Raw genomic sequence first — 14,199 nt, forward strand, 5'->3', positions numbered from 1 at the left:
ACTGATTTATTTTCGTATTTATAAACAATATAGCCTTGTCTATAGATTTTATCCGGCACTACTAGATTCTTGACATCATTGAAATGACGAGCTCCCTATAGCAAACATCTAAATTAAACATTTACGCTTATTCTCTACATCCCTGCCCCCAATGGCACAGCGGTATGTCGTGGGCAGAGCACAGATAGCCCTTTGTGTAGCTTTGTGCTTAATTACAAACAAACATTCTACATCCCTTTAGAAATAAAAATTTGGACACATATGCCTAATAAGATTAAAACTGCATTTGTATCAGTTTAAATTATTTGAACAAGAGGTGATCAAAATATATTATCACTTACTTTTATATACAGAAGGACTTGACAAATTGTATGAGGATGTAATATAAATATGAAGCCTCCAATCACATTAATTTAAGTTTTTCACATTTTAACTTTTATCGATCACATTAAATATATAAAGCATTTTAAAATCGCTATATCTTAGAGTCACTACAAATGTGTGAGTATTTATTATTTCATAAATACACATAGTATATAAATACATCGAGTTCAATTTTAATCTACTTTTATTCAACTTGTAGTTTAATGTCATAGATTGACGTAGAGGACAGACAGGTTACCATGACAACGTTTGAAATATTAGTTTTGTTATTGAATTTGATAAATATAGATATGTGTTATACCTTAATTTATTGGTGATGTTTACATCATATTAAACAAAAAGCAAAGTGTTTTATTATATATTTAATTTTCTAATACCAAAATAAGGCTTAATGTATAATTATCTAACTTATTTCATTTTGTTTCACCTCTTGGATCCAGTACTGTAGAGCGTAGTTTTGTTAGTGTTATCGTGAAATTGTTTGTTCTAACTAATGGCTTACTCGATCATTTGTGAATGGAATGGTTTTACTAACACTGATACTAGTAATAAGCAGTAGTAGTACAGTAGCAATACTGACTAATACTAAGTATGAACTCGGACTAGGTGTATGACTTAATAGTATTACTAGTAATAATAAGTACTAGTATACGTACCCTCGTTGCTATGCATAATTTTATGTTTAGGACAGTGTTGCAGTTTCTCGGTCCAAAAACCAGTATAACTTATAAGCAAAGCCGTATCCAGCGCTGAAAAAGCAGGGAGGCAAACTCTCGAATGAATTTTATCACATAAAGGCCCCCCTTTTCGCAGGAAAAATAATTACAGCAGAACACTGCATATCTATAAAATATTATTTTTAATATAAGGTATAAAGTAGGCCCCTTTTAAGCGGGGCCCCCGGCAGGGGGTTCGATAGGCTGTCTCAACGAAACAGGGACTATGTATACACCAATCTTTAAATAAAACATAATATACAAAGCAATTAAAAACTGATTGGATCCCCGTTTTAAATAATACATAATGTACAGAGCAATTAAAAAAAATGATTGGGACCCATTTGTTTACTGATTGGAGTTGCTTTCCTAGTTTTGTTTGTATCCAGTGTTACAATTTTGCTTATAGTTATAGGGGAAACCCAATTTTTTTGGAAAAAGCGAGGAAGCATTTGTTTCCTCTACCTCAGCCTGGTTACGGCGGTGATAAGTTCCAAATTGCGTCTTTTACTTCATGTTTTGATTCCAAACAAAACGTGCTAGTAATGTAAGACAACTGATAATGATATTCTATTCTTTGTAGAACACGATACATGCATGGGAACTTTATGTTACAAAGTTGAACCTATAAATATACTGACCTGTATATAATCGTGACAAAAACAACTGCCCTATCACAAACTATTTTAAGTATTTATCACTATCACTGATACTGTGTGATAGTATCACTATCAGGAAACCAGCTATGACAATGGTAAGTCTTGATTACTTTAAAAAGTTAATAAATTAATGTTGTACAAGTAAATATGAGTAAACATTTTGTTTGTTATTAAAAACAAACATGGGTGGCAACAGTGTCTTTGTGGTGAGGGAGTTGAGATAGGACAGACCAGTGATTCTTGACCACTAGTCCACAGACTGGTAAGGTGGTTGTGACGAAATGGCATTAGTCTGTGGTAATCCCCCCTCCCAAAAGTTTTGTGCTCAGGATCAGCAGCAAAGGAAAGCACTTGCTAAGGCTGAAGCTGCCTCTGAATAAACCTTAGCCTCCCTTGTAGGCTATAGTCCCTGCAGGATGCACTCAACCAAAAGTGTTCATTGTTACAGCTGGTTAACTTCCTAAGTACTAAAGTATGTTTGTCCACAAGGTGTAGAATGCAGCACTCCCAATGTTTTGTTTAGCCCAGTGTTTCTCAACCGTTTGGATACCAGGAACCAGCTCACTACCTCTCTAAAATGTTTCTAATCACTAAAATGCAAATAAGATTAAAAATCATTATGATTTACATAAGAATATTCTGTGCTGTACAATGGCTACCTGTACTTTGCCAACAGCAGGTATTAAAACCCAGTTTTTAGCATTATAATATCTCAGACTTGATGCTGGGGGATAAAAGTTGTTTTTTTAGCGCAAACTAATCAATGGAATATCTGTGCTCTGCCTACCACAGATACTGAAACCTGAGTTTTAGTGTTATAAACCTTCAGACTTATCTCTGAGCTACCGGAGAGGGGCAAGAGCAAAAGTTTTTTTTTTTAGCAGAAAGGTACACAGTGAGTTATATGTACTCTGTTGACTATGGGAAATCAAACCCTGGATTTTAGTGGGATAAGTCTTACTGCCAAACAGCTATACAGTTGGCAACCTGCACTTTGTTCACTGTGTGTATCAAAATCTAATTTTTAGGTTTATAAGCTCTCACACTTATAACAGAGCCACTGGAGGGGGAGTTACATTTTGAAGACAGTTATGTGGTATGTACTCCATGCCTGTAAACAAAACAAATAAATGTGGTATTAATTTACAATTGTCTATACTAAACTTAATCAAAAAGTAACTGGCTCTCAACTAATAAAACTACGTATGTGTTTATGTAAAACATAATATCAGTTTTGAGTTACTTTTTCTGCCTTAACTGTTTTATATACAAGTTTTATGTTTTACTAATAACAGTTTAGTTTGTCTTCTTAAAAAGAAACTATATAATATTTTAAATAAAATCATCACATATTCAGAAAGGACCCAAAGCGAAAGTGGATGGGAAGAAGACGGGAAATAAAAATTCTTCACCGGGCAAAGGACGAACAAGGAGTAAAAGTCCTGGTGGTAAGAAAGGAAAAGGAAGAAAATCAATTACATCCAACAAGTAAGGTCCAGAAAGTCCATGAAAGTTTAATTATTTTAAATGTTTATCCATCTAACAGGTGTTCTGTTTTCAACTAGTACAAATAGAATTTTGATCAAATTAACAAAATAACGTTGTGACTTACTGATAAAGAAAAGTTTATTTTGCTATAAAACTTATGTGGATCACAGTTGAAAATGTTAATTAATGGAGCATTGTGTACTCATTTGATAACTATTTTGGCAGATTAGCTTTGGTTGTGCAAGATAGAGACAAATTATTATTTTTTTCATATGGGAGAATTTAACTGAGTTTGTTGAATTTTTGTTGCCTAATTGTATACCAGTTAGCTTTACACCACAGAAGATTTCATGCTCGACTGAGATTTGAACCAACCTGTTAATTAATATTCTATTATCATTATGTTATGTCACAAAACTCCCTTTGCTAAGTGAAGGAAATTACACAATATCATTAAAAAAAGATTTATACATATTAAAATTTTGAAAAACTTAAATAAAAGTATAGAAGACATAAATTATTAATGGAAATCCATTTACCAAAAGCATTTAATTGATAAGATTCTCTAAGAAAAAGGTGGTTTTACCGTACAAGAGGTACAAATGTGTAAAACAGGTATATGTGTCATATGTGCTATTATTAAAATAAAATATATATATATATATATATATTACTTTATACCATTAAATCATTGACAGAATAACAGTCTAGAAAATCCTTGAATAAAGTTATTCTTGTTCCAGAAGTAATGAGATCACAATCAATTTTAATATCCTGTTCATTTTTTTCACATCCTTTATAACTGTATTACCTTGTAAAAATACAAATGATTTTACAAAATCAAGTAAATAAATTAAAAACTTTTTGTTAACTGAATTTTGTTATTATGAGCTAGCTGTGGCTGCACTCTTGAGTATGAAAATATAAAATAATTAAAATGAATGAAAAAAAATGTAAATTATCTATGTAGATCATAAATAGTAGTAAAAAAGTGTCAAAATTTAGCTTAAGTAATCACTTTGTGTTTTTTCAAATCAAACTATTGTCTTTGTAACTTATATATAGTATAGATTTATAACATGTGCACAATATGGGGTTAAATAATTCTTTAATTTAATGGTAGATATATTTTGTGCCTCGCATACTTGTAGCTTAAAAAAAATTTTTTTTCATAACAATGTTTATTCAAATTAGACTACCATAACTGTACTATTTATAAAATGAAAAAATACCAAAAAATTCATGCATGACATGAAAAGAATGTGGCACTACGGTGTTAATTTTTGGTCACACAGTTTGAAAGTTAAGGAGGTTATAAAAGCTAATGAAAGAGAACAGATAATTATTTTTCTTAAGACAAAAAGTAGATAAGGACAAAATAAGTAAAGTTTATAAATGATTGGTTCTCATTACATACAAAACAAAAAATGAAGAAGGTTATTGTTTTTCTTTGTTTCTTTCATTATTTCCATAAACAGATTAAACACGTGTCATAAAAGCTTTATAAAATAATAGAGAAGACAAATTACTCATATAAATATTATTTCAATATATCAGGACTGTAACGCAGGTGGATATCTTCAGTACAGATGCTATGGAAAATGCCTATTATACATGTCATAATGTTGCTGATTTCCTGACAATCAGAGGATTCCCTTGGGCTGGTACTCGAAGAAAGGGTAAAGGGAAAGGGAAAAAGAAAAGAAAAAAGAAATGAAATGGATATGTATGGAGCTCGTTAACTGACATAACAGTGAAGCGTTAAAATTTTCTTATCATCATGTTTCACATATTTTAAGTCACTTTTTTAAACATAGTGGAATCACATATGGAATGGTGAAAATATGAATGTAATGGCTATGACATTTTTATAGCTGCCACGAAATATGTATGATATCTTAAGCACAAAACATATTCTGTTAGTCTGATTACCAAGATGGATATGTTATGTAACTATATTTTTCACACTAGCTTTTTAACTAATTAAATTTGATCATTTTTTGTTCATGGGCCATCAGAATTTTTTATTTCAGTCAACCACAGTTATTAGATTTACACACTATACTGCCGCTTCCTTTCTGTAAGTAGGCAATCTTTCCAAAGACCACCTGAAGGGAGCTTATGGACCACAGATTGAGAACCGCTGTACTAAGTAATTTTATGCTAAGAAATGAAATCTATAAATCATAGATTATCATACAAATAAAGTTTCATTTATATTGCAAAGTCAAACAAAGAGTATAGATAAAATACACAAATTCAAAAACTAGAATATTGTTTAGACATCCTGTTCTTGTTTTTTTTATTAGGAAGAAGGTTTTTTTTATCTTTGGAATAAATACTCAGAAAAATGAGCTTAAACATTCATTTTACAAAAACACTGAAACACTGCATGTAACTAAGAAAAGTGAGAATATACTTATAGAAACATAGATCCACTGAAGGTCTGAAGCCTTTGTTTTTCTTTCTTACAGGAAGTAGTGATTAGCTGATTGTATTTTTATTAATTAATTGTTTAGCATAATGTATAAAAATAAAACAGATGAACATTTTTTTAATTTCATGCTACTTAGGAATGGAATACATTTAGACCCTAAATTATGTCTGAGATTATACTTCCTCATTAAAGTGTAATGAATATACAAAAACAAAATCTGCTCCATTGACTGCCTATATCTTCAAGGAGGCCTTTAAGACTAATTTAGGTCATATTTATTCACAGGTAAAAACGTATTAATAAACCTGAAATATAAAAGATATTTTATGGGTAACTTTGTATAGATGTAAATAAATGTCAACATATACATGGCAAGAATTTTATGTTATTAATTTCTAAAGCTATGTTATGGTAATGATTATGCATACTTCTACCTTATCACACATGTAATTGCTTTAAGTTATATATTTATTGCACTTTTGTTATTGTAGAAGTTAAGACAACACTGTTATATAAATGCTTCATGTATTTATGACTATTCAGGAAATAATTTGCTTTCTAAATTAAATGCTTGAGATGTTAAGCTATTTTCTGTTGGGCATTTTTTTTTTTATTAGATAGAAATATGGAAAGTCAGTATAATGAATTTTAGCCATACAAATCTTTAATATGTTTCTGCAAAAATTGGCATTCTTTGAGAAACTAAATTGTACACATCATATCATAAATGAGAAAAAATGTTGACCAGTTTACAAGTAGGAGACCCCTGTGGTTGAAGAATTATCAAAGAAAATGTGTAAAACAAGTAATTCGTATCATTTGAAACAAATGATAAAGAAAGATTAAAAGAAGGTTAAAAAGTTAATTTTATTTCATGCTTGGTAAACAGTGGTTCCTTTCTTATAAAACTAATGATTTTAAGATTTTTCAAACATACATTAGTGCTTTTTGTTTACATATATGTATATATATATCCTAGTGTACATTTATGAATTCTTTTTACCAGATGTCATCGTCTTTCTTTATATTAGATTAAGGAAAAATAACTTGACAACAAGATAAAATATTATAACAGAACATTAGATTTAGGAAAACAAGAAACCTATTAGTCCATCTTGGTTATCACATCAACTAAAAAAAACAAACAAACAAAAGCCAGACCTTATCATTCAAATATTTATCAAGCCTTCCTTTAACACCCTTGAATATCTTGTATCCACCACGTATGATTTATTAAGAATTTTTGCTCTTCTGTGGTTTAGTCTTTTTTCCTTTGAAAATGACAGTGATATTGAGATGATATAATATATTCAATTTCTTATTTTTTTCACATTTATTACTGTAGCAAAATCAACATTTTTTATTAATTTTATTGCATAGCTTTTCAACATTTTTAACTTTGTTCTAGCCTAAACCATAAAAGCACTGACTTTCACTCTATTGACAAAATTTATCATTTTTCAACTGGAATAATAAGTTAAAAGACGATGGGGACAGATTTGGAAAATGATAACAGGGAATATCAAACCTAATTGGCGTACTAAAGACATAACAGGGATAATTAGATTAATAAAAGCTATACATTTAAGTTAATTTTAATAGATTTAAAGAACAATAGGAAAGCTAGGGATTTGGTTAAAAAATTAATTAGGAAATAATAATGGGCAAATACAAAACAGCTGGTTGCTAATGTTAGAACTAACAACCAGGATATTTTTAATCATGTTAAAGGTAAGAAAATTTTTAAATGAGAATTGGGCCTTTAAGTGATGATGCTGATGGCAAGGGTTTTTTCTCTTTTAATCTACAAACATTACATCTGTATGGGCCAGGGAAAGACTAGTTGATTGGTTTAGTTGTAGGATTGCAGATTGAAAGAAAGTACAACATTGTTATTTATAGAGTTCAGTTAAACTGGTCCCTTAGTGAAATACCTCAGAGGGTCTGTATGAGGGCCTTTGCTTTTTCTTATTTACATTAACAATATCGATTGCAACATAGGTAGTAAATTAGTAAAGTTTGCTGATAAGATTAAACTCTTGGGTATTCCTAACAGTATTGAGGATTTTGAGGATCACTTAGTAAGTTGGACAGTATAAATGTTCCACAAATGACTTTTAATAATAGTAAGTGCAAGGTAATGTATTTGGGTTACCATGATTTGGATCGCATGTTCTACATAGACAGGAACACTCAATAGCATGACTAAAGAAAGTAATCTTAGCATATTAGTGGAAAAGTCTCTTAAACCATTGAGGCAGTGCTCTGTTAATTTTTAGTAAGTAGCTAGTAAAGCCAATAGTATTTTAGGGAATATTTGTAGACATAGAAACATTATCGATAACAAATCAAAGACAGATAAATATCTCTTTATAGAAATAACTACTTAGGCCCTACTTGATACACAGTGTACAGTTTTAGTTTCCTACCCAGGAAAGGACATTGACTTATTGGAAAAGATATTCAGAGGAGGGCTACTAGAATGATTCTGTGGATGGAAACATTATTTTGTAGTGCTAGGTTAATATCTCTTGACTTACTTTCTCTTGAGGAAAGAAAGTTAAGAGGTAATTTTATTGAAGTTTATAAGATTATCCAGGAGATCAATTGGATAAAAGCCTCTGGTTTCTTTGTGATGTATTATGAAGACAAGAGGACGTAAATTTAAGACTTGGAAAAGACAGTCTAGGATCCAGTTAAAACAGTTTTAATTTTCTAACCAAACAGAGTAATTGTCTTATAGAATATGTTGATCATTAGTAGTGGAGGTTGACACTTTACAAAACTTTAAGAAGGAAATTGATGATTTCTTGAAAAATAAAAGATGGGTTTAAATATGTACTTTTCCCAAGAGTGGGTGTGCAAGGATGGCTTTGTTGTCCATGTGTTATGTTAATTGAAGATGAGATAGTCCAAATCAGTATTATATATAGAAACAAACTGAATGGCATATAGTGTTATTGGTGAACTAAAAACAGACATAATATTTGACTTAGTTTACTGTCATTGTAAAGATGTGATACATAATCAAAAGAACGTTTTTGAATTTCCTATAGAAAAATGAATATTTTGTTGTTATATATCACTTGTTTTAGTTAATTTTTAATAAAATTTGTGTTATATGTGATTTATTTTGTTTTATTAAACTTTAATCAATATGAAATATTTTGTTGTATTTTATTGTCATTTTCTATATCATCTCCAAACCCTCCATCTAAAAATATGCATATCATGAAAGTTAAGATGACCTCAATTGATGCTTGATATCTGCCAGAGAGGGATGGAACATATAACAAGTATATTTTTTGTGTTATTTTGCATAATGCATCCTTTGCTATTCAGTCTTAAGCTAGAATGTATGTATTTCTGTAGAGATTTCCAGAAAGCCAAACTTATTCAAACAGGTGGCACAGAAGCCTGTACAAACAGGTTTACCATTGTATGTAGACTCTTTGTTGAAATATGTAATCTAATGACTTATGGGATACTGTACTACAAATTTCATCTGACTGCAAAAGTGAGCTTATCTCCATAATTCTGTCTCTTGATTTTTTATTTTCGTTGTCCTTTGCTGTTATACTTTATGTTATCTTTTATTTAGGTGTCTTCATCCTGCATTTTGTGAATACTCTTGACTACCTGAATACCACAATGTTTACCACTGTATTCTCCATGGTCTGAATGTATCTAAAATATTTTTTTTCTGTGTGTAATTTATGAAGACAATCTAGGCCATGTCACTAGGAAATTTATCATCACACAATGTCAACATAGTTTACATAAGGTAATTTTACACCCATTAACATTGAGTAAAAAAATTAAATACTTATATAAACTAATATTACTGCAAACATTTCCTACTTATTAATATATTTAGCATTTCATTATACAGTTGTATCATAATACATGAAAGAGATTAATGAAATTAATAGTAAGCTTGCTGCATTGTATCGTACACAAGAGCTTGCATCAACTAGGTGGTTATGAAAGTAGACTCTTCATAATATCCAGTGCTTTTTTTCCTTGGAAAAAAGGTTTCAGAACTCTCCTGTATTTTCTACAACCTTTTCCAGTTGTTACTCCATCCCACCACATGATCATCCCAATCTAAAAGAGTCCCTCTTATGAAATTTAAAAGTTTGTCATGTAACAAACAGACAATAAAATCACAATGGAAATTGTTTAATTTGTAATTAGTTCATGGTAACACACTTGATGATATGAGTTCTATTCGTACAGTAACTTATATAAATAAAATCATTCAATCTTATCAGAAGAAGCAATTCTTGTGCAATGTCTTATTTATTTTTTCTGCCCATTCATTAAAAGGTACTTGCAGAAATATTTTAAAACAGATAGTTAAAGGCCAATTTTCCAAACGGTTTTCTGTATGATACTTAACAATGTTTCAACATCTTGTGATCAACAAAGTTACTATTATAGGTAAGCTTTTCCGAAACAACTTTCTTTTTAATAATAATTAAAAAAAAAGATAATAGATTAAAGAAATTTACCAAATATGGAATATATTATTGTAATTATTAGAACTATCACAATATTTTACCCCTCCATAACTAGTGAAGAGTATTTCTTTGTTCTGATATATAATAGTATTTTTTTCTAAATTTTCATACAGTATGTCACAAAGATTCTTCCGTAAGGCTTATACTTGTTTGGCCTTATTTTTGTGTCATGGCCTCCTGAAATGATGTCATATGTATTCTAAGGTGTAATACAGAGTTTATCATCTTCAAATGTGTTTAATGGGATTGATAATTGGTTTGGGTAATCTAATGTTTCTTAGATATGTACCATATTAGGATCTTGGTCTGACATAACATGTGGTGTTTCGATAATTCTTGCCCTGATTCTTGTACTGTATGGGTATGAATGATCCTGCCTGAATCTCTGTTTGTCCTGTGTGAACATTTTGTTTCCTAACATGCTCTCTTTCCCACCAGACAATTAAAAATTCAAATAAATTATAAGTTGGCCGGCAAGTTTAAACTTACATTTTATTTTTATGAATAAAGGTTTATTTGAATTGTATAATATTGTTTGTTTCAATTTGCTGTTTGGATTTGAAATCATTCTCTACATAACATTTCTGGGATCTGCATTTTTTAAATAGTTTTCACTGTCTGGCAAATATTAGTATGTCAGAATACCATAGACCTGAGTTATTGAGTAACATTTTGGTGCATTAGCTAAAGGTTTTTTTACTGTAAAGTATTTTGAACCTGTTTTTTTTTTTCTATTTGACTCTCTTTTGCTCTAAAGTTGTGATTGTGTAAGAACAATTTCTAAGACCACATGGATGAAGAGCAGGAAACTGTGCTTGATGTGGTAACAACATCTAAAAATGTACCAAGGAATAGGACAGGCAGTCTCAAGTAAAATCTTTTACCACTGATTGTAAGAAATATGTCTGCAATCTGTTGATCTTTATGACTGAGAAGTTGATAGGTGACTAGGGAATTTGAAGCTAATGTGGCATAATATCTTTGTTTATCTCATGCATGCAAGAACATAGGGTGGTAGAAATAGCCTGAATATCCCTGAACTTTCTTGGGTGGTCTCTATCGGACTTTTTGCTCTCCAAACTAGCCCAGGCATTGCTATGGAGTGTGGGGAAAGAAGATTGCCATAAAGTGTCATGATCAATTAGATAAGGCGTTGGCAACCCTACAAAGAAGAAAAGCCTTTTTTTTTTGTCTAAGATCAAAACATTTCAATAGCAGCAATATGCCCTATCTAAAGGTCTGATCTAAACAAAAACAAAGGTTCCCCGGTGGGACAGTGGTAAGTATTCAGATTTACAATGGTAAAATCAGGGGTTTGATTCCCCTTGGTGGACACAGTAGATAGCCCAAGGGCTGCACAAATCTCCTTAAAGAGCCACAGGTTGCCAACCTCTGAACTAGATCCTTGATGTACTGGATAGCCTTTACAGCTGAAAAGGTATGTTGCAAATGCTCCAAGACCATCTGCATTGGCTGAGGACAACACAGATTGGAATAATGATTAATACAGATATGCATCACAGCATTCTACTTCAGAATTCATCCAAGAATGCCAAGGATTAGCCCCAATCTAAGACCAAACAAGATATCATCAGTTCCCTTTGTTTTTGTCATATTATTGATGACTGGAGACCAATTTCTCCAATAAAGCCACACCACTGTCTACATTAACTAAGGCTGATGAATGTTTTATGTGGATGATTGAATGTTAAAATGTATTTCAGTCATTGAATCATGCTTTGTTTGCAGCACTGGTGCTGTATTATCTTCATCAGGACTGTCCATTCTTTCAGTATACATAAACCAGTGTAGTGGGATTGGAGATCTGTTGTAACAGTTACAAGATGGTATGGAGGAGGTAATTGTGTCTTCAAGATCATACACTAATAGCTCTTAAATGCCAACACTGTATGCTACTACTTGTATGGCAGGGAAATCCTTGGTTCAGTGGATCATCGATCATTGAATTGACTTATAAACTTCAAGATTTCATTAGGTATGATTATATATAGAATAATGATGCTGCAAAACTTCATTGTAAAAAAGTCACCTAGTTCAAGAGCATGGAAATACAAATGGATAATCAAGCCAGCCACTGAAATCATTTCCATTTGTTCAATGTTTAAATCCTGGACAATGTTTAGCCTTTTTATTTTTGATTAATTTTTTTTTCATTTCACTTGCTTAATTTTGTGTGATGTTCAGTTTCTTGATTATATTTTGATTATGGTAGATTTTCAGACTTCTCTAACCATTCAGTGTGTGCTGTATTTGATTGTTCTTAATGTGCTAAATGTTATTCTATACTTGGAATTTCAATTTCAAAATCTAGTTTATTTAAATTGCATTCCTATGTGCTTTAATTCCACTTTGTAAGGATACTGCACTGGAATCTTGATCTGACTAGAAAGTGTGGTATTTATATGATTCTTCTCTTACCTTCTTCTTCATCTTCTTCTTACCATACGGTTGTCAGGTATACAGCATCCAGTTCCTATAGGAAGGATTGGGAGTCAAAACTGCACCACATCAGGTTCCTATAAATGCAAGCTGACTTGGGTTAGACAATGCAAACCATTATCTTTGACTGTTTACCCTCATCAATGCTTCCATTGTCTGTCCTTAAGTTACAAGTTTTTTGTGTGACAAAAACTTTTTTCAACACACAAGTAATCCCCAGTGGGTCAGTGGTAAGCATCAGAACTTACATTGGTAAAATCTGAGGTTCAATTCCTCATAGTGGACTGAATGCAAATAGCCTGTTGTGTAGCTTTCAACTGAAACAAACAGAAAACTAAAGGAAGGCAAAGGTATTACTTTTTGCCTCCCCCTAGTATGATTACAATCTGTATTTGCATGCTTTAATGCTGTACTTTGTACTGAATCAATGTTGAGGAAATATTTAGAAAATTGTGTGCTTATTAAATAAATTTCAATCTGTATGTCTGAAAATAGTCTATCACAACCAACTAAAAGCCATAGTTACATCAAGTTTGTTAGGATCTAAGCTATTGTCTGTGAATTTCATTTGCTATTGACAATTTCACCTACCTTTGAATATTTAACTCAATCCAATTGAAATACCTGTTGCACTATGCTTTAATAACAAACTGTGTTATTAAAAAAAACACTTAATACTGTTTTCTCTCCCCCATGTAGAGTGAATCTTTTTGTTACTTTTTTCTCTTTATTGAAATTCACTACCTATCAAATATTTCAACATTAAAATTGAAGCATTCTCTTTCTAGCATTAATGAAAATAACAGGTGCACTGTATTTTCCAATAATACCTTTCAGGCCAGTTATCCTCATACTCTTCAATTCTCGACACTGATATCAAATTCTCTGTCTCCATCTCTTGTTGCTTATTGTTGTTTCTTTGTGTAGTTAATTAAACCATCTTATACAACACTAATGGCAGAGTTCATGTAATGTTCATATGGGTGTGTAAGAACACAAAAATTAATCGGTTTATTTACATGTATTGTTATATATACGTATATTACCATTACGCTGTCAAAATGCACTAGTAGTTTATAAAAGGCCTCAAATTAATTAATTTGAGACACTTCTCAGTTATGTTTAGAAGCTACGTCTCGGTAGTATCAAACTCAACTCATTTTTTCAATTTAAGACATCTTGAAATAATCACTGGAAAAACTTGGACGAATTTAGACTTTTGAACTCAAAGTCCAATCAGCCAGGATTAATATTTGTGCTCCTATTATTGTATCTCATCGTGCTCAGAAGACAAATAATTTCCTTATTATTCGTAGAAGGAAAAGAAATATATATATATTTCGTGTGACACGTGACTAGAAACGTATATTTATTTCTTTTAATAAAAATAGCAAACCTCCAGCAACTAAATGAGTAATAGAAACTATATTTTCGTGTTAAAATTCAATAAATATTCGACATTTTTATGCAGTACCAAAGGTCATGCTAAGCTAAAAGATAATTAAAACTATTGTTGCGTCAGCGAGTCACAT

At 31.2% G+C, this 14,199-nt stretch overlaps 1 protein-coding gene across 2 annotated transcripts; it reads left to right on the forward strand.

The window, feature by feature from the left end:
- The first annotated feature begins 599 nt into the window (after positions 1–599).
- LOC106463378 (small lysine-rich protein 1-like) lies at positions 600–5,254 on the forward strand. Of its 2 annotated transcripts, XM_013923401.2 has the most exons (4): positions 600–617; positions 1,684–1,854; positions 3,117–3,247; positions 4,805–5,254. In XM_013923401.2, the coding sequence occupies exons 2-4, from the start codon at positions 1,846–1,848 to the stop codon at positions 4,962–4,964; spliced, it is 300 nt and encodes a 99-aa protein (XP_013778855.1). In that variant the 5' UTR covers positions 600–617; positions 1,684–1,845; the 3' UTR covers positions 4,965–5,254. The 2 variants fall into 2 exon arrangements, with proteins under 2 accessions (XP_013778855.1, XP_022246560.1); XM_022390852.1 differs by lacking the exon at positions 600–617 and having other exon boundaries at positions 678–1,854.
- Positions 5,255–14,199: the final 8,945 nt, after the last annotated feature.

The sequence above is a fragment of the Limulus polyphemus genome, unplaced genomic scaffold, assembly GCF_000517525.1.
Source record: "Limulus polyphemus unplaced genomic scaffold, Limulus_polyphemus-2.1.2 Scaffold1389, whole genome shotgun sequence".
Classification (NCBI taxonomy): domain Eukaryota; kingdom Metazoa; phylum Arthropoda; class Merostomata; order Xiphosura; family Limulidae; genus Limulus; species Limulus polyphemus.

Bases quoted from the DNA above. Each gene is read 5' to 3' on its own strand.
- LOC106463378 (XM_013923401.2), top strand. The intron at 3,248-4,804 runs GTAAGGTCCAGA...TCAATATATCAG, and splicing joins AAATCAATTACATCCAACAA to GACTGTAACGCAGGTGGATA.